General features: G+C 41.6%; 1 protein-coding gene across 2 annotated transcripts in view; it reads left to right on the top strand.

Annotated features, from left to right (window-relative positions):
* The window catches only part of LOC124802802 (derlin-1), a 135,518-nt gene that overhangs the window by 56,683 nt on the left and 57,719 nt on the right, over window positions 1-21,116 (top strand). For both annotated transcript variants that reach the window (XM_047263805.1, XM_047263806.1), the window contains exons 3-4: window positions 13,276-13,387; window positions 20,447-20,538. In XM_047263805.1, coding sequence (XP_047119761.1) covers window positions 13,276-13,387; window positions 20,447-20,538 — 204 coding nt within the window. The remainder of the gene's footprint in view (window positions 1-13,275; window positions 13,388-20,446; window positions 20,539-21,116) is intronic.

Genomic DNA, 21,116 nt, shown 5'->3' with positions numbered 1-21,116 from the left:
TGCAATAAATGAAAAAAAATCATGTACTGGAAACAGTGGACTGAGGCTTCCTGTCTATGTTTTACCCCTTTCCAGGCAGAATCCTTCTACCGTAAAGGAACTTCTTCTGGCCCCCTCTTCTCCTCATGATTCAGTCACTGGCCATCACTCCATCAATAACTGGTTGCTTCAACACCCTAATCCTCCACAATGACAATGTCTCATCCAGGTTTTTAACCATATTTGGCTCCAAGGCACTTTCCCTCTCGGTGGAGGGACAGTATTGTGGTTCCTGTCCTTAAGCCTGGCAATGATCTGTCATTCCTTGATAGTTAATGGCCCATCAGCATTCCTATTCTGGGTCCTTGAATCTCAGGGTCTTTGATCTCCTTACCAATGTAGCTTTCAGGATGGATGGTCTCAGATCAGTCCTCTGCTTGTGGAAATGGCAGTTTGGCAGACCATCTTGTTGCAGTTTTCTTCGACATTTATAAGGCCTACGACACAGCGTGGCACCAATTTTTCTCATCACTATTAATGGACTTGTGGACTCTGCTGGATCGTTGGTCACCCTTGCTCTATATTTGGATGATTTATGTATTTGGGCTAGCTTCCACTCATTGATCTCTGCAGAATGACAGCTCCAGGGTGCCATCTGGTGCACTCCCATTTAGGCAGTCTCACACTGTTTTCAGTTCTCTCCCCTTAAGTCGAGGGTGGTGAATTTCTGTCTCCGTACTGTGGTCCATCCTAATCTGAAGCTCTACCTCGATGCCCAACACCTGACCGTGGTCCCCAGTTCCATTTCTTTGCGTGTCTTCTTTTTGACAACAGGCTTACTTCATTGCCCCATATCCTTCATCTGAAGGTTCTCCGTTTTCTTAAACTCGATGTGCTCCGCTTCCTTGCCCACACTTCTTTGGGCGCAGATTATTCGACCCTTTTGCACCTTTACTGGGCGTCAGTTCTGTCCCATCTGGGGTATAGCTGTCAAGTTAATAGATCAACTGCCCTTTCTGTGCTGCTCCTCTTGCACCCAGTTCACCATTGTGGTATCCATGTAGCCACTGATACCCTGTCTGTAGTTTTTTGGTTGACGCTGGGATCCCTCCCTTTTCAATTTAGTGATGCCAACTCCTGGTTTCCTATGCAATCACTATCTGCTCTTTCCCTGCACACCCTTCCTATTCTATTCCTTTTGTGGCTTCAGGCCATCACCCCCTTGCTGCTCGCACTCACGTGATTTCACCAGTTGGGCTCTGCCTTGCTTCTCACCACCGTGACTTCCATCTCCCCTCCTTGTCCTCTTTCCTCCTCCATTAGTTGCTTGACCACGGATTCAGATGGATCTCTTTCAGGGATCAAAAGCCACCAAGGCTCCACTGGTGTTCCATTGTTTGTTATGACGGCTTTTACGGATGTTACAGGATGTCACTGTTTTTTACACTAATGGCTCCAAATCCACTGATAGTGTGGGATATGCCTTCATGCTTGTTAGCATGTAACATCTCCTGCCTGCCATGGGAATTTATGGCCATCTTTTGGGCACTCAGTTTTATTAAACAGTCCTCCCTCACCTGAGTTTTGTTATGTGTGGGCTCGATGAGTGGCCTTTAGGCTATTGCTCAGTGTTTTTCATACCAACCCTTCGTCTCTGCCATTCATGACCTTCTCGTTGAGCTCGGTGCTGCTGCTTTTTCCATTGATTTTCTTTGGGTTCCTGGCCACATAGCTATCCTGGGTAATGAACATGCTGATCATCTGACCTGGGGGGGGGGGGGGGGGTGGCCATGTAGCCCCCCATACTCCTTGACCCATCCAGTGGCATATTTGTGGCTTTATATCAAATCCCGTTTTGCTAAATCACTTGCTGACTTTTGGGAGGCTACCCCTCTGTCTAATAAAATTCATGCCATCAAGGAGACTCCCACCATGTGGAGTTCTCCGCTGTGCCTCTGGTGGCAGGAATCTACCCTCCTCTGGCATCTCTGTATGGGCCATACTAAGTTGACCCATGGTTTTTTTGTGAGCAATGGATCACTCACCCTCTCTAGTTGCGGCTCCGCTCATGGTGATCCATATTTTACTGGTTTGCCCCCACCTTTTGACCCTTCGCACTAAATATGCTCTCCTACCTTCCTTGTCTTGGGTGTTAGCAGACAACTCTCACATGGTTGAGTTTGTCCTCTGTTTTCTTCGCGAAAGTGGTTTTTACTCAGATAAAAGTCCTTGAATTTTCCTCTGGCATTTGAGCCCCTCAGTTGCTTTGGGCATTAGTTATGTAGGCCTTTACCTTGCCTTCACACTGACCAGTTTCTCCTTGCATTTTGTCTGATCTGTTGTGCAGTTTTGTTTCCGCCTTTCCTTGTATCTTCTTCCCCTGGTGTTGTCTCCCTTTTATCATGAGAATGGTATGATGCAGGTGTTGGGACAGGTCAGTGGCAATTCTGGTGCCCCCCCCCGCGCGTAGCGCTCCTGGGGACCACTGCTGCCTTGGTGTCCCTTTTCACTCTTTGTTTGCACCTTATCCCTTCCCCTTGACTGGGCTGTGCTGTTTGTGTTTTTCCTCCCGTGATCTCTACCATCCTCGTTCGTGGGACCACTGGCAACCCTCAAGGGAGTTCTGCACACTTTGGCGGGTCCATGTTTGGCTACCATGGGGCCTCAGTCCTTGCAACATCTTTTCCCGCTATCCTCGTGCTGTTTTTTTTTCCCCCCTTCCTTAGGGAACATGTCTGGGCTGTTTTGGAAATGTATTCTGCATCTTCAATGGTCAATGTCAGAATACTCTCCACTACCTTTGATTTCTTCATTCTTTCTTTGTTCACCTTCTCCTATCGTTCCTCCGCTTTCGCATTTTAGGTTCCCTTTTTTTCTTCTTCCTCCCTGTGTGCTCCTGAAGGCTGGCCCATGCATCTGACGCATAACAGGTTACTGGGTAATGCACAATTCCCACCCCAGATTGACAGGTAGGGTTTGCACATACCCCCGGTACAGGCCAGGCTCAGGGAGGGGCGATTGTCAGAGCTGCTGTGTTCCCAAATTCCTGATTGGTCCCTCTGTCAGGTGTCAGGAGGTGTGACCTGAGGTGTCAACAATCACCTAAGGCCAAGGTGCCCCCTTCTGAAAGAGCACACCTTCAGTCACGCTGGCACTTAAGGATGATTTTCTCACAATGAATCAATCATTTTCAGTCAGTGGCTACAAAACGTAAACAGTATAAGGTTAATGGTTCAAAGACCCTCCCAGCTGCACCACTGTTATTCATGGTTTCATGTACTAAAGACAGTCAGTCCTTTGCTACGGCAAATCCAATTATTATTCAGAAAGGTGTTGATGCAGTTGGTGGCCCTGTGAAATCCTGCTCTAGTTCATGCAATGGCACTTTGTGTTTGGAGACTTTTTCTGATTCTCAAGCACAACAGCTGCTTGCAGCTTCGCTCCTCCATGCCTCTCCTGTTTGCGTCAAGGCTCATTGAATGCCGAATTCTTTCCATGGTGTTATTTACACTACGCTGCTCAATGGTATGTCCGAGGCAGAAATCCAAACGTACTTCTCAGATCAGGGTGCCATAGCAGTCCATCATGTGATGAAAATGGTACACACATCCTTAGTGCCCACACTCACTCTTTTTCTCACGTTTGATTGAGTAGTACTTCCATCAGAGATGAAAGCAGGCTTTGAAATTATCACAGTGCGACCATACATTCTGAATCTGATGCAGTGTTACCAGTGTCATCGTTACAACCACACTCGAATGCCCTATTGACATCCAGCCAAATGTGGTGCTTCTGTGGCCACCTGCCCCATTTCCTGCAGGAATATTTAAAAGACCAACTTTTGAAGGTATGTGTGGGTTCTGCCTTGTCGGATACCTTATCCAGGAGAACGATGAGCCCCAGGGTTTCATCCTTAGTGTCATCCTCTTTGCTATCGCCATTGACCTTATAATGGCCTGTATCCCTCTGGGGATCTTTGGCTCCCTTTTCTTTAACAATTTTGCCATCTATTGCAGTTCTACATGGGCTTGTCTCATTGAGCGGAATATTCAGTGATGTCTCGATCATCTTTACTCAAAGAGCATCGGCACTGGCTTTCGTTTTTCCACTGACAAAACAGTTTGTATGAATTTTTGGCAGCACAGTTGGTTTCTTCCACCATCTTTGCATCTTGGGCCTGTTGCTCTTCTTATCGTTGAAACTACAAAATTTTTGGGGCTCCTGCTCTATAGGAAACTTTCTTGGTCCTCTCACGTCTTACCTGGCAGCCTGCTGTTTGTGGTCCCTCAATGTTGCACGTGTCCTTGGTGGTACTCCCTGGGGAGCAGATTGAACCCTCTCCCACTCCCCTCCGTTTATATCGGCAGCGGTAGTTAGGCAGCTTCTGCATACAGACTCAACCAGGCTAGTGTAAAAGGCACCAGTGGATAAACAGATGCCACAATGGTGGGTAGTATTGAGATGGATTAAAGCGACGGACATGCAGGTACAAAGCAAAACTACTACTACTACTACTACTACTTCTTCTTCTTCTGTTCGGCACCTTCCCCCAAATCAGCCAAGCAACCAGAGATTGTGTGTGTGTGTGTGTGTGTGTGTGTGTGTGTGTGTGTGTGTGTGTGGTGATTGTTGGACGTCTGTCTTCTTCAAAGATTTAATTTATGACCAGTCTGATTTTAAAGTAGATTATTGAATTCTACAATTTTGTTGACAGCTCCTTTATGTTGAAGAAGGAAATAGACTTGATACCTCACAGGCATCAAAGTAGATTAACTCCAGAAGTTTCTTTCTCATTTAGTGAAAGAACTGTGTGTGACTTTTTCTTCAAGACACATTATGCATCAAGTAAGAGTGACATTATTGAATTCCAGACCTACTCATTTTTGAGCATTTTGATCATATCTCACAAGAGCGTGTGGCTTAATTGACGATGCTAGATATGCATACTTTTTATAACTTTCGACTCAGCATTGGTGCTCACTTTTGGACCACCGTCTTGTAAATAAAACAAGTTACCAACTCATACGCAATCACTTTGACTTTGCCATTAATGTCTCGAATAACTGTAAGAGTTTTCTCAAATGTCACTGTGTGGTGGTTTTCCATGTCTTTTGCCATAGAAATGAAATTTATTCAGAGTTTTACCACATATAAAGGGTTTCTTAGTGTTTCGGAGTTGGCACCATTGGCTACTGTTGCAATGTGTAGCTCACCTTTAGCTGTTACTTGAGTAGCACTATTGCCTGCAAGCATTAAATTCTCTTCTAAGCAGGCTTGTTCATAGAGAAACAGTGATTAGCTTTGTCGACATTGTTTGCAGCTTGCACACTTGGTTTCTTCTTGAAAAAACATTCAGCTTCTTGTTACAAAAGCTACATTTGTACGCTGATTTTTTTCCATTTTTTTAGAATTGTGTTGCAGTTTGTCACTATTACTCATTCATAGCGCTATTTTACTTGTTCATGAAACATTTACCAGAGTTAACAAAAATCAAGGCACTCGTATTTTCACTGTCTTTCTCAATTGTTGCATTGTGTTGTTCCAAGATTTTTACTTACAGGCTCTTTACATGTTGCAGATTCAATAGCAAGTCTAAAATTGTCGTAGTTACATGGAAGACTGTAGAGCAGCATTATTGACAATTTATGACCGTTTTTCAACATCCGTTGCATGTAACTTGTCTGCAGTATTGAAGAATTCAGTAAGATGTGTCACATCGTCATTATGATGCATGCTGTAAAGTGTTAGCCATTTGAGCAGGTTGCTTTGCGAACAGATTGTCTGGATCTTCTGACTGATTGTAGTTTAAGCCATGCCTGACTTGATGTATTTAGTGCAGTTACTTACTTGCTACAGCTTGATGGGATTTGTGGATAAAATAAAGCTTTTGCTTTCATGTCTGTCGAAAGCCTTGCTTTGCATGCAGATTCTGCAGCAGCAAACATTTGACCTTCACCAGTTGCTGCAGGTTGTGGTATTTCTCCAGACCCACATCCCCATGTGTCGTTTCTGATAAGTGGTGCTCCAGCTTGTATTCACATTTTGTCGTAATTATCATATGACAGCATCTCCAGTCAACATTAGTGTGCAGCAGTCACATGTGCCATGTTTGTCTTCACAAACTTGTTTGTTTTTGCACTTTCAGATTGTGAATTCAAGTTTTCGTCCAGTCGAAAAATGTCACTTTTCCTGGATGCATAACCTGGACCGATAATCTGTTGGCTGTGGTTTGACAATAGAGGCATGACATGTAAATACTGGACAACTTTATTTGTGACTAACTGTATGAAGAGTAACACAGAACTAAGAACAACAGACTTGAAAACATGTGCATAGTGACATCTACAGACACCAAAAATATTACAAATTGATGTCTGCTTGTGACTGTGTATGTGCGGATGGATATGTGTGTGTGTGTGTGTGTGTGTGTGTGTGTGTGTGTGTGTGTGTGTGTGTGTACCTGTCCTTTTTTCCCCCTAAGGTAAGTCTTTCCGCTCCCGGGATTGGAATGACTCCTTACCCTCTCCCTTAAAACCCACATCCTTTCGTCTTTCCCTCTCCTTCCCTCTTTCCTGACGAAGCAACCATTGGTTGCGAAAGCTAGAATTTTGTGTGTATGTATGTGTTTGTTTGTGTTTCTATCGACCTGCCAGCGCTTTCGTATGGTAAGTCACATCATCTTTATTTTTAAATATATTTTTCCCACGTGGGAAAAAATATATCTAAAAACAAAGATGGTTTGACTTACCAAATGAAAGCGCTGGCACGTCGATACACACACAAACAAACACAAACATACACACAAAATTCAAGCTTTCGCAACAGACTGTTGCCTCATCAGGAAAGAGGGAAGGAGAGGGAAAGACAAAAGGATGTGGGTTTTAAGGGAGAGGGTAAGGAGTCATTCCAATCCCGGGAGCGGAAAGACTTGCCTTAGGGGGGAAAAAAGGACGGGTATACACACACACACACACACACACACACACACACACACACACACACACACACACACACACACAGAAATCTGTAATTATTGATAAATGTTCAATTACTCGAAAGTTCCTAAATGCAATGTAACATATACTGTACAGTTAAAAGGAAGTCACACTTGATCAAGGTCCACGTCACTTTCCATTCTTAACCAGACATAACGTCTGAGAAAGGAAAGAAATAATAATAAAAGCATAACTTGTCTGAAAAAGAATTGTTTTTATGGATTTTTGTTGTTTTGTATGTAATTAAGAATAGTGTATTGCAAAAATGAAATAATGTTTAATCTTTCGCTACTCTCCATTTCACATTTTTTGTAACTTGGAGTTTTCATGCTTTTTTATTTTTCCAGACAAATGTACAAGATCCCTAACACATGTATTAGTTAATGAAAACGCATTCTTACATTGCACCAACACAACAACTTGTACTTATTATACACTTTTTTATTAAATGTTTGCTTGTAGTCACGCTTAATTGATTTTGTCCTTTCTCAGTCAATGGATCTGCTCTGGAAGGCCTTAGTTCCTTTGGGAATTTTGTTTTCTGTTAGCACTTAAATAAAAAGATTCAATAGACTTCATGTCGACATTGCACACGAAAGCCAATACCTGCACAGTAAAAAGTGAACTCCAAACAGATAAACCTGACCCACCATAAGGTGAAACATGTCAGAAACATGAACACAGTCTCACACTCGACGATGATGTACATTATGGTTCTCAGCGCTTCAAATGGGTTACTCTATCGTGAAATCCATAACTTAATATACTATATCTCATTCAGAATCCCACAAGATAGATTTTCCTATCAGTATAACATATACTGATGTCCGATCTAATTTTACTGTATAGTGAATGAATTGGTATATTTGAGGAGTGTGCTACCATGCAGCAGGCATTGAAGTAAACTTGTAATTGAGTGGTAAGGGCAAGCTGTGCACATCGCGAACCATGCGCATTGTTTATCAAACCTGTATGTAATTGCCCCATAAGGCAGTTATGTCACACCAGTCGACCATGCCCAAAAACTCCTTAAAACCTGCACAACTGAACATGTGTTCATGACCATAATGCCAAGTTTCACGGAGTCAAGAGGAGTAGCAATGTAGCACAGGATGGTATGTTCAGTGTTGGGTACTCTGATTACTGGCATTCAAAGAAAAATAACCAATAAATCTGCAAGGTATCAAAAGTTAGTTGTTCATGTTATTGTCTGTTCTTATATAACGTGGGTCAGTTATGTCCCATTAACATACATTCACACTTAATTTTCCCACTGTAAAGGTTTGAAAACTTGTGGGGCTGCTGAGATTATTTTGGTTGAAAAGAAATTTGCTATTTAATAGCTGATGTAGCAGGTCCATCATGGTAGCAAAAAATCGGAAATCCAGACTGCTTCAAAGATTCGACCAGCAGGTGCTGGGCAAGGTAATGCTGTGTTCATTACAGCAAAAGACAAAACAGACATTAAAGGAGTGTGAAAGGCAATGATAAGGGGCATTGACCTTATTAGAGAGCAACTTAAAGTGATGAGGAGCGTCCAGCAATTGTGGTAATAGTAGGACTGATAAAAACTGATGAAATTTTCAACTGAGCTTAATTCACAGAACAACTCAGAGCACCCAAAGAAGACTGAATCATCATCATCATCATCATCATCATCATCATCATTTAAGACTGATTATGCCTTTCAGCGTTCAGTCTGGAGCAAAGCCCCCCTTATAAAATTCCTCCATGATCCCCTATTCAGTGCTAACATTGGTGCCTCTTCTGATGTTAAACCTATTACTTCAAAATCATTCTTAACCGAATCCAGGTACCTTCTCCTTGGTCTGCCCCGACTCCTACTACCCTCTACTGTTGAACCCATGAGTCTCTTGGGTAACCTTGCTTCTCCCATGCGTGTAACATGACCCCACCATCTAAGCCTGTTCGCCCTGACTGCTACATCTATAGAGTTCATTCCCAGTTTTTCTTTGATTTCCTCATTGTGGACACCCTCCTGCCATTGTTCCCATCTACTAGTACCTGCAATCATCCTAGCTACTTTCATATCCGTAACCTCAACCTTATTGATAAGGTAATCTGAATCCACCCAGCTTTCGCTCCCATACAACAAAGTTGGTCGAAAGATTGAACGGTGCACAGATAACTTAGTCTTGGTACTGACTTCCTTCTTGCAGAAGAGAGTAGATCGTAGCTGAGCGCTCACTGCATTAGCCTTGCTACACCTCGCTTCCAGTTCTTTCACTATGTTGCCATCCTGTGAGAATATGCATCCTAAGTACTTGAAACCGTCCACCTGTTCTAACTTTGTTCCTCCTATTTGGCACTCAATCCGTTTATATTTCTTTCCCACTGACATTACTTTCGTTTTGGAGATGCTAATCTTCATAGTCCTTACATTTCTGATCTAGCTCTGAAATATTACTCTGCAAACTTTCAATCGAATCTGCCATCACAACTAAGTCATCCGCATATGCAAGACTGCTTATTTTGTGTTCACATATCTTAATCTCACCCAGCCAGTCTATTGTTTTCAACATATGATCCATAAATAATATGAACAACAGTGGAGACAGGTTGCAGCCTTGTCTTACCCCTGAAACTACTCTGAACCATGAACTCAGTTTACCGTCAACTCTAACTGCTGCCTGACTATCCATGTAAAGACCTTTAATTGCTTGCAAAAGTTTGCCTCCTATTCCATAATCTCGTAGAACAGACAATAACTTCCTCCTAGGAACCTGGTCATATTCCTTTTCTAGATCTATAAAGCATAGATACAATTCCCTGTTCCACTCATAACACTTCTCCATTATTTGTCGTAAGCTAAAGATCTGGTCCTGACAACCTCTAAGAGGCCTAAACCCACACTGATTTTCATCCAATTGCTCCTCAACTAATACTCGCACTTTCCTTTCAACAATACCTGAGAAGATTTTACCCACAACGCTGATTAAAGAGATACCTCTGTAGTTGTTACAATCTTTTCTGTTTCCATGTTTAAAGATTGGTGTGATTACTGCTTTTGTCCAGTCTGATGGAACCTGTCCCGACTCCCAGGCCATTTCAATTATCCTGTGTAGCCGTTTAAGACCTGACATTCCACTGTACTTGATGAGTTCCGACTTAATTTCATCCACCCCAGCTGCTTTATTGCACTGCAATCTATTGACCATTTTCTCCACTTCCTCAAACGTGATCCTATTTCCATCATCATTCCTATCCCATTCTACCTCGAAATCTGAAACATTACTGATCGTATTTTCACCTACATTGAGCAACTCTTCAAAATATTCCCTCCATCTGCCCAAGGCATCCACAGGATTCACCAGCAGTTTTCCTGACCTGTCCAAAATACTTGTCATTTCCTTCTTACCTCCCTTTCGAAGACTGCTAATTACACTCCATAATGGTTTTCCAGCAGCTTGACCCAATGTCTCCAACCTGTTTCCAAAGTCTTCCCAAGATTTCTTCTTGGATGCTGCAATTATCTGTTTGGCTTTGTTTCTTTCTTCAACATAACTTTCTCTGTCTACCTGAGTTCTAGTATGTAGCTATTTTTTATACGCCTTCTTTTTCCTTTTACAGGCTGCCTTGACTGTGTCATTCCACCAAGCTGTTTGCTTCCTCCTACTTTTACACACTACTGTTCCAAGACATTCTTTAGCCACTTCTAGTACTGTGTCCCTGTACCTTGTCCATTCCTTTTCCAATGACTGTAATTGACTACATTCAACTAACTGGTACCTTTCTGAGATCGCTGTTATGTACTTGTGCCTGATTTCCTTATCCTGAAGTTTCTCCACTCTTATCCTCCTACATATGGACCTGACCTCCTGCACTTTCGGCCTCGCAATCCCAATTTCACTGCAGATTAAATAATGATCAGTGTCATCAAAGAATCCCCTGAATACACGTGTGTCCCTCACAGCCTTCCTGAATTCCTGATCTGTTATTATATAGTCAATGACAGATCTGGTTCCCCTGCCTTCCCAAGTATACTGGTGAATGTTCTTATGTTTAAAAAAGGAGTTTGTGATTACTAAGCCCATACTGGCACAGAAATCCAAGAGTTGCTGCCCATTCCTGTTGGCCACCATATCCTCTCCAAATTTACCCATAACCTTTTCATACCCTTCTGTTCGATTTCCAATCCTGGCGTTAAAATCACCCATGAGCAGAACACTGTCCTTGTCCTTTACTCTAACAACTACATCACTGAGTGCCTCATAAAAACTATCCATCTTATCTTGATCAGTCCCTTCACAATGCGAATATACTGACACAATCCTAATTTTCTTGCTAGACACTGTCAAATCTATCCACATCAGTCGTTCGTTTACATACCTTATTGCAACTACGCTGGGTTCCATTTCTTTCCTGATGTAAAGCCCTACACCCCATTGTGCTATTCCTGCTTTGACTCCTGACAAGTAGACCTTGTATTCTCCCACTTCTTCTTCTTTCTCACCCCTTACCCGAATGTCACTAACAGCTAAAACGTCCAGCCCCATCTTACTTGCAGCCTCTGCCAGCTCTACCTTCTTCCAAGAGTAGCCCCCATTGATATTAATAGCTCCCTATCTCATTACCATTTGTTTGCCAAGTCGTATCTTAGGAGTCCCTGGTTTGTCAGTTAGAGGTGTGACTCCATCACCTCCAAAGGTCCGAGGCATTTTGCTCTGATTGTTGCCAGCATCATATTTAAAGTACCAGGGAAGCAGGTTGCTAGCCTTACTTGCCCCGAGTCCCATTGGGTTTTACCCCTAACGGCTGAGGGACTAACCGGTGGATTTGGTAGTCTTTGCCATATGAGTACAAAGGTGACCACGACTCAGAATATGTCCGAGATGCCCAGCCTTATTCCAAAGTAACTGGTATCCCGACTGTCGGGACCACTTACTTGGCCACTCATACGTTGCCCGTGGTTCATGAACTAGGACATGACTACAGGAACCCACACCATGAACCACTGAAGACTGAATGAGTCCTCAAAATCCTGTGCATAAAATTGAAACAGCAACAACTTGGCTGAACACCTGGGAGTACACCATTAATCTTCCACACCAAGAAAACTTGAGAGATCACAAATATTTGTTACGGTTGAATTTTTATTTGATTGTTTCAGCTGCCTGTGTTGTACATTAATCTTCATTCTTTAAGTTCATTTCTTTCTTCAGAGTTCCTTCATTCTCTGACTGTCTTTCACTGACTCTTTTTCCAAGAATACGCTTTGTGCTCTTCTTGCTTTCTCTTCAGATAGTTCTACTGTCATTTATTATCATCATCATGAGAGAGAGAGAGAGAGAGAGAGAGAGAGAGAGAGAGAGAGAGAGAGAGAGAGAGAGAGAGAGAGAGAGAGAGCATTTTTGAAATGTTTGTAAGTCATGTAACTGAAGTGGAATGTGAGTATGAGCCCATTACTAACTTAATCTAGGCTCTTCCAGAACCCGTGCCTGCCTGGGGGCAGCTGGATGGACACAGGTGGCAGGGATGGGCAAATAGCTGATGTGGAGGCAGTTTCACAGCAGGGCTGTAGTGTACACAGTTGTACTCCACTGGCCAAATGCAGGTGGCTAGTGGTGGCTGAGCAGGTCGTAAGTGTGCTGGGCGCGTGACTCAGACTGCCTGGTGGGTAGCCGACGCTTTCTGCCTATGCCTGCAAGTTTGTGGGGACAGGTACCGTTGCCCCTTAGGACACTGTCAGAACAACAGGGCCTAGTCCTGATGTGGGAATCTGCGTAAAACCCACATCCAGACTGTCCACACACCAGCCCTCGTCGTTAATCTGCAAGGTAGACTTAATCTGGGGCTGGCGTGCCTCCCCGCATCCTGCAAGTGACTTGTTAACAGGAACAACTATCTGGATTAATGATAGTAATAATAATAGTAGTAGTAATAATGCATCTTTCAGCTATGATTTACTTTATTGTGGTTCATAAATCAATTTTTCCTTGCAAAGGAAGTGACAAAAATTCTAAATAGAAAGAAGTCCATCTAAATATGAAGAAGCCAATTTTTGGCACTCACCGCTGATTGTTCCTGTCTCAGTGCTTGATAAACAAATGCTGCTCTTCTGCCTTCGATGATATTTGACTGTACGTGTCAGAAGATCTGTGTTCCTGATATAATACTGGAGGTTTTGAAAGAATATTTTTGTGGATGAGTTTGGGGGAGGGAGGGGGCGGTTGTGGATACATCTTTATTATTATATATTTTATATTATTATATATTATATATTATTGTTCATTTGATATGTAGGTCTTACCTGACTTACAAATGCTTTCGAATGTTTCAGATATGGAGGCCAGTCACAGCTGTCTTCTACTACCCGATTACTGCTTCAACAGGATTCCATTTCTTAATAAATTTATACTTCTTATACAAGTATTCATTACTTTTGGAAACTGGTAAGAATGCATGACTATTGTCAGAAATTTGTTGTCTCATTATTTGTTATGTTAGAAACGCAACCTAAGAGGGTGTGATAAATGAAGTTGGGAACAGTAAGATTACCTGATTGGACCACAATATTAATAATAGATTTGCCACTGTGAGTGTTAAAATATGCTCTTGAGTAACATGTTCATATCGAAGTGTTGTGATTAGTAGTTAAAGGCCTGATGCAACAGGAGTCTTAACTATCTATTAATCTGGGTGAGTTATGTGCAATAAAGGAAAGTGAGTGGAACTTGATGACCAATTACCAGATGTGTGGAATTAGCACAGTATGACATGACACATTTGTGTGTGGCTCATGTGGGTACAGGTACATCTACATCTGCCTAAATACCCCACAGGCAACCTAAGACGGAGGGTGCCTTGCGTCACTGGTATTCGTGCTCTTTCCAGTTCCACTCAAATGGAGTGAGGCAAAAAAGACTGTCTACATGCCTCAGTAGAGACCCCAGTTTCTCTTGTCCTTTGTTTGTGCTCCTTATCCAAAATTTATGTTGGTGTCAGCAGAATCAGTCTGCATTCAGTCTGAAATGCCAGCTCTCTAAACTTTGTCAATAGTATTCTGCAAAAAGAACATAACTTCCTTCCACAGATTTCCCTTGGTGTCCACAGAGTATTTCTGTAATGTGTTGATTGAACATGCTGGTAAATCTCTGGCAGCATGCCTTTGAATTTCTTTGACATCTTCATTTAATCTGACCTTGAGGGATCACAAACACTCAAGCAGTACTCAAGAGTGAGTTACAAACAAGTGTTCTGTATGTCGTTTCTTTTATAACTGAGGTAAACTTTCCTAGCATTTGTCAGTTAACTGAAGTCGGCCATTCACATTTCCTAAAATCAACCTTATGTGCTCATTCCATTTCTCATAACTTTGTAATGTTAATCAGTCAATTGAGCAGCACACAACTAATCCTGTACTTTGAATTTTAAGGGATGGTTTTTTCTACTTCTCTGCATTAACATACATTTTTTAGATTCAGAGGAAGTTGCCATTCACCACAGCACATAGAAATTCTGTTAGTCATCCTGTACCCTCCTGTAGTCAATCAATGAAAACACTTTCCCATACACTTCAGCATCATCAGCAAACCACTGCTGCTCACCCCATCCTCCAGATTATTTGTAAATATAGAGAACAAACATGATCCTATCACACTTCAGTGGAGAACTTGTTTGTTTTGAACACTCGCCATCCAGGTCAACGTACTGTGTTCTTTCACTTAAGAAATCTTTGAGCTATTCACATATATGACAACCTGTTCCACATACTCGAACCATAGTTAAGTTTGCAGTGAAGCATTGTGCTTTGTGAAAATCTAGGAATATGGAATCTGCTATTGCCTTTCATCCACGGTTTGTGGGATATTGTACGAAAAAAGGGCAAGCTGAGTTCACATGAACAGTGCTTTCCAAATCCCAGCTGATCTGTGGGCAGGTGCTTATGTGTATGGGTGTTGCTCTGTAATTTTGAGAGTCCACTCTTTTACCCTTTTTATATACAGGAATCACCTGCACTTATTTCCTCTCAGCGGGACTTTGCACTGAATGCCTCTGGTGGTGTTGTGACCACGTGACACTGTAAGGAAAAAGTGTAAGCAGAAGAGAGATGAAGTGGCAGTCATTATAGTGAAGATACAGGCCAAAACTGCGGAAATCCACAGATATAAATGGTTTGGACAAAGGGCACATTTTTGTGGCACTGCAGCTGGAAACGAGAATCTTTTAAATAGCGAAGCTGGTCACCTGTTGACATACTACTGTTGAGAGCACCTATGGAAACAGGTTGAAGGATGGTGAAATGAGTAGGCCGCATGGTATTGGATGACCATGTCCCATCACAGAGGTCAGAGGATCCTCCACTGTGCAATCCAGGATAGGCAGCAATCTGTGGCAGATCTGACAGAAGAGTACAGTGCTGGTGCAGGTATGAGTGGTTTGGAGCACGATGTTCAAGGACCACTGTTGAACATGGAACTCCACATCACACAACCCCTACTTGTTCCTGTACTGACCCAATGACATCAGTTCTGATTGCTGTGGGCACAGCTTCACTGAGTTCTCACTGTGTACCTTGCGCATCAAATGAATCGCATTTCTTGTTACACCAGGTTGATGATTGGGTCCTTACAGGCTGCACACACGTCCAGTCCTGAGAGTCCGGTGAGGACAAAATTATGCTATGGGGTACATTGACCTGGGCTTTGATGCGATCTGTGGTGGTAATTGAAGGCATCGTGACTGCAGTGGACTATGTGAACATTATTTTGTACGACCTGCATCACTTCTTGCTTGAAGTTTTCCCCTTTGGCAATGACATCTTCCAGCAGGATAACTGTCCCTGTTGCAAGGTCAGAATCATGCGACAATGGCTTTAGGGGCATTATAGTGAACTCACATTGATGTCTTGGCCAGCAAGTGTGCCTGATCTGCACCCATTGGAACACGTCTTGGGCACCAGCTGTCTGCCCTTAAATGACCATCTTACAGTTTGTGGGAACTACTTGATCTGTGCATGGGCATCTGGTGCCACATACTTTTCGAATTCTGTCAAGGACTTGTAGAATCCGTGCCAGACTGAATCTCTCTTTCATTGTGTGTGAAAAGTGGAATAACACACTATTAAATAGGTGTTCTTAATATTTTGGCTCATTAGGCTTTAATAAATCCAAAGATACATTTATTGTCATTGAAAACTTAGTCCTTTAATGTGTTCATATTCAGTACTATCACTCACTGTGAAACATGCCCCAAATTTTGAGTTGTCACAACGATTATATCAACAGCAGTGTGCTTTATCATGCATCTGCTTTGCAAGCATTATGTTAGTACTGCATTATCTGGTTGTTGCTTAATGTACTGAGGGAAGATACCTGCAGCTTCAGCATCAGCAGTGTGAGAAATCATCATGCTCTCCACTCCTCTTGTCCTCTTCATCGGTTTCATCTTTTCTTTCTTGTAGGCTTTTGATTATTTCTTCATCTATTAAAGTTTGATCTGTATCACAGTTTTCCTCGTGCAGCCACTCAGCAACATAATCTTCACGAGTATCTCCTCCTCCTGGAAGCGTGTGGAACATGTCAGTGTACAAAGCGTCAGCAACTGACAATTTGAATTGACTGGCTCGTGGCTGTTGCTCAGTACTGGATCCAACTTAGCATCAGTGGATAATCACAGTTTTCTCCAGCTCTTCATTTTGGTAGTACCAGTCTCCACCTTCTCATGCCTCTGCTGTTTGGAAAACATCATGTAAGTTGATTTCTTTCCGCACCTTCAACATAGCCTCGCTAGAATCTTTTTCAGTTTTGTGTGGCAAGCGGACAAGAAATCCGTGTTGATAGTGATGCTTTAATTTGATTTCACAATTCCCTAATCAGTGGGCTAAAGCAGAGCTGTGAATTGGATGAAAGTAAGTGTGTTTGTAGTGTATTCCATCAGACTGTTGAGTCAAGCCGGAAGGATGACGGGAAGCACTGTCAGTTATAAGGATAGCTTTCAGAAGAATGTTTTTCTTCTTTAGCTCTTCTCTTGTGAATGGTGCAAATGGTTTGTGGAACCACTGAGAGACTATTTCTGTCCCTGCACGTGTTCTTCTCAGTGCATTGTTGCATTGGTAGTGTATTTTGATTACTTTTTTGAAAACACCATAGATGTTGAGATTTCCCAGTCACTATGAACAGTAGTTTGACTCTCATTTGCATTCCAACACGCATTGTTTCTGTTGTTTGTGCACATGAACTTTTTCTTATTCTTGGCAGCTAATGTTTTTGAAGGAAGCATCTTGTAAAACAGGCTGGTTTCATCAGCATTGTACAGGGCATCAGTAGTTAAAATCTTCTTCCTCTGTTATCTTCCATATCTTGGTTACAAACCTACATGCATCTTTTTTGTTAGCTGAGAAAGTTTCCCCATTGACTGTCACTTGCTGCATGCCATGTCGGTCTTGCCAGTGTGATAGCCAACCCTCTCTTGCTGCAAACAAAGCTACTGCCATCAAGTTGTTTCTAATATGCAACTGTTTTTCCCCCTATTATAGAGCCACTGAATGGAATTTCTTTACTGTGTTGTTGTATGAACCAGTCAAGTTCTTACTTCTCACTCTTTCATATAACCTCCCATTTACCCAGTTCGATCTCCATTTGAGTTGCATCCTGTCGAATAATGTCTTGTTTCATTTTTGATGCCAAAAATAGTTGTTCACCCAACAATTTAATCATTGGTAGTGGCTTTCTGCATAGAACCTCAGTTCAACTTACCTAAAATTTAAAGTTTGTCCATAAGGTCTAGTGTAACATGTTTCCTTTTAGAAGTGATGATACTGAACTGTAAAGAAACCCACCATTTCAAGTACGTATAGAATTATTTAACACAATAATTAACAATATTGTCACACACGATAATTCATTGTTGTGCTTGTCATTTCTGTGTGAGCAACTAGATGCTGAATGTGGGTCAGATAACTGAGGGAAAGGCCAGTAAGAGTTCAGTGTAGTTCAATAGGAAAAAGCTTGAGGGTGAGAGGAATATCTATAATGTAATTTTATAATTATGTGAGAATTACATTGGAGAAAATGGGAGAGAGGCCAGTTAAGTCTGAGAGAATGAAAATACATACTGCACGTGGCAAAAAGTAACAGCAGCAGAGAAAATTGTAAGCAGTGAACTGCAGAGCAGCAGTAACCAAGAAAAGTAAAATCATGAAATAAAGATGGACATGACAAAGTGAAGAAACATTAAAATTGTGATGGATAAGTCTGCAAGGAGGATGAGGGGAGAGGGGGAGGGGATTTGAATCGGGTGAGGGGGGTAAGAGGGTTATTAACATAAAACAGGTGGTGTTGGTAACCAAGCATTTGACAGGTAAGTCTTATTTCTGAAGTACTCACATAATCCAAAGTAAGGAACCTCTGTCATCCCTGTAGTGCAGCTTGAACCTGAGGGTGGGATAACAAGAATGAGGCACATAGATGGGAGAAACAAGAACTGGGGATTGGCGGATAGTCACAGGAGTAGTGTGGTGCATGTGGTTATGCAGGATGTTAAAAACTTTGGGGATAGGTTCCTGACTCATAAATAAGAAAAAAAAATCATGTCAACATGGGATTTAAAATGTGTACAATAAGAGCTATCAGCCCTTTTTCAATATTAGAGATGTTTTTCACAGGAGCAAAGATGTAGTAGTGCTCATATATCTAAGGTACACATTTTAGAGCAAGTGTTTACTTCATGATTTTTCTTGATTTGGCATAAGGAACCGGTCTCCAAAAGTTTGTAGACGTATTTTTTGAAATACCATGTATACAATGGTCTGTTGGGGGGGAATTTAGTCTGGCGATCTCCAGTCAAATGGAAACTGCTGACAGAACAGTGTGGATGAAGTTTCATAGGTGTGAACTGAACTGATACAAGATGTGATAAAAAGTAATGGGAATTTTTTAATTTAGTGGGTTGTGTTCATAGGATTTTCAATTTATTTATTTTTTTATGTTGTTCATATACTTTTTCTTGATGTATGTTTGCATTTTAGCTGTTTTGAATACTTAGTTTTTGACAGAGTTTTCAAGTACTCAGATAATTTTTTCTTTCGATAAAGATGGTTCAAAGAATTTGCTGTAAAAAATGGAAGAAAATGCAGCACCACATCCGAAATGTGAATTGTGTCTTTAGGCAAAACTACTAGGAGAAAGACAAAAGTTTATTGGTGGTATAAATGTTTAAGAGGTTTGAGAAGACAGATGACGACCACCACCCTGGGCACCCTAGCGCAATTACTAACAATAATGTGGAAAAAGTAAAGAAAATGGTTCTGGAAAATCGCTAAATCACAATTAGAGGGGTTGCTCATGATGTTGGCGTACCCTTTGGCTCATGTCAAGGAATTTTTTCAGATGTTTTAGGCATGAAAGAGGTAGCAACCAAGTTTGTCCCAAAATTGTTGAATTTATATCAGAAACACATTGCGTAGACATACCCCAGAAAGTGTTGAATGTAGTCGACAATGATCCAGGACTTATGAAAGGTTACAAAGCATGGGTATACGGATATTACGATGAAACTAAGGCCCAGTCATCCCAATGGAAACTGCCTGAAGAGCCAAGACCAAAAAAAAATTCAAGTAGTTCGATCACATGAAGATTCTTCTGTTTTCTTTGATTACAATGGGATAATGCTTCGGGGGCTCCTGTGTTATGGTTGTACAGTTAATAAGGTATGCTACCTGTAAGTTATGCACCATTTGCATGAAGCAGTCCGGAGAAAATGACCAGAATTGTCGCAAAACCACTCGAGGAAATTACATCAGTCATCCTCCTGCTCATGATTGTTTGTGTTTTTTTGGCAAAAAACAAAACTGTTGTGTTGCCTCAGCCACTGTATTCACAGGACATGGCCCCTTGCAACTTCTCTCTATTACCGAGGCTGAAGAGAACCGTGAAAGGACATTGTGTTGCCACCGTTGATGAGATAAAAACAGACTCGCTGAAGGAGCTAAACTCCGTAATGGAAAGTGAGCTCCAGATATGCTTCCTGGAGTGGAAAAATCACTGGTGCAAGTGTATTACATCTGAGGTGGATTAGTCTGAAGGGGGCAAAGTTGACTATGAATAAAGATTCATAAAGAAAAATAAAAACGCCCGTTACTTTTTGATCACAGCTTGTATATTGGGTACTACAGGATCCACAACCGCCACACATTCTCTGAATAATATGTCATTAGATGAATTACCATTTATTTTGTTTCTATTACAATACAGTTACTGCTGTAAAGCTGCATTAGTGTGTCAACATTTGCTCACTCTTTGACCCTTTGTTTAGTGCTGTGTGGTAAATATTATCTATATGATTTTTGAAGATTATAATCAGTATAAAAATATTTTATTTAGGTTCCATAAGGAATAGTTTTTAGCTACTGTGAGGAATAGGTGTTGAGGAGATAATTTGAATTGATATATGCAGTGTTGTTTTTTTAATATGATTTACAAATCATGCCAATGTTTTTCTCATTGTTTTAGGTATTTTTGATGGTCGCCCTGCTGATTATCTGTTCTTACTTCTTTTCAACTGGATATGTATTGTTATTGTAGCACTCATGGCTGATATTAATGTAAGTACAGTTATATTTCATAAGTTTTTGTATGGTATTGTGGAAATGTAAATTATAAAGTCCTGCGAAGAAATTGAAGAAATGTATGATGAAATAAAAGAAATTATTCAGATAGTGAAGGGAGACGAAAATTTTATAGTCATGGGTGACTGGAATTCGGTAGTAGGAAAAGGGAGAGAAGGAAACGTGGTAGGTGAACATGGATTGGGGCTATCAAGGGAACCTCCCCATCGCACCCCCCTCAGATTTAGTTATAAGTTGGCACAGTGGATAGGCCTTGAAAAAGTGAACACAGATCAATCAAGAAAACAGGAAGAAGTTGTGTGGAACCGTGAAAAAAATTAGTAAAATATACAAACTGAGTAGTCCATGCGCAAGATAGGCAACATCGAGAAGAATGTGAGCTCAGGAGCGCCGTGGTCTCGTGGTTAGCGTGAGCAGCTGCTGAACGAGAGGTCCTTGGTTCAAGTCTTCCCTCGACTCAAAATTTTACTTTCTTTATTTTCGCAAAGTTATGATCTGTTCATTGACGTCTCTGTTTACTGCAATAAGTTTAGTGTCTGTGTTTTGCGACCGCA

Source organism: Schistocerca piceifrons, chromosome 6 (assembly GCF_021461385.2).
Source record: "Schistocerca piceifrons isolate TAMUIC-IGC-003096 chromosome 6, iqSchPice1.1, whole genome shotgun sequence".
Classification (NCBI taxonomy): Eukaryota; Metazoa; Arthropoda; class Insecta; order Orthoptera; family Acrididae; genus Schistocerca; species Schistocerca piceifrons.
Note: the sequence above shows the minus strand (reverse complement) of the source record. Positions and strands in the feature narration are given on the sequence as shown.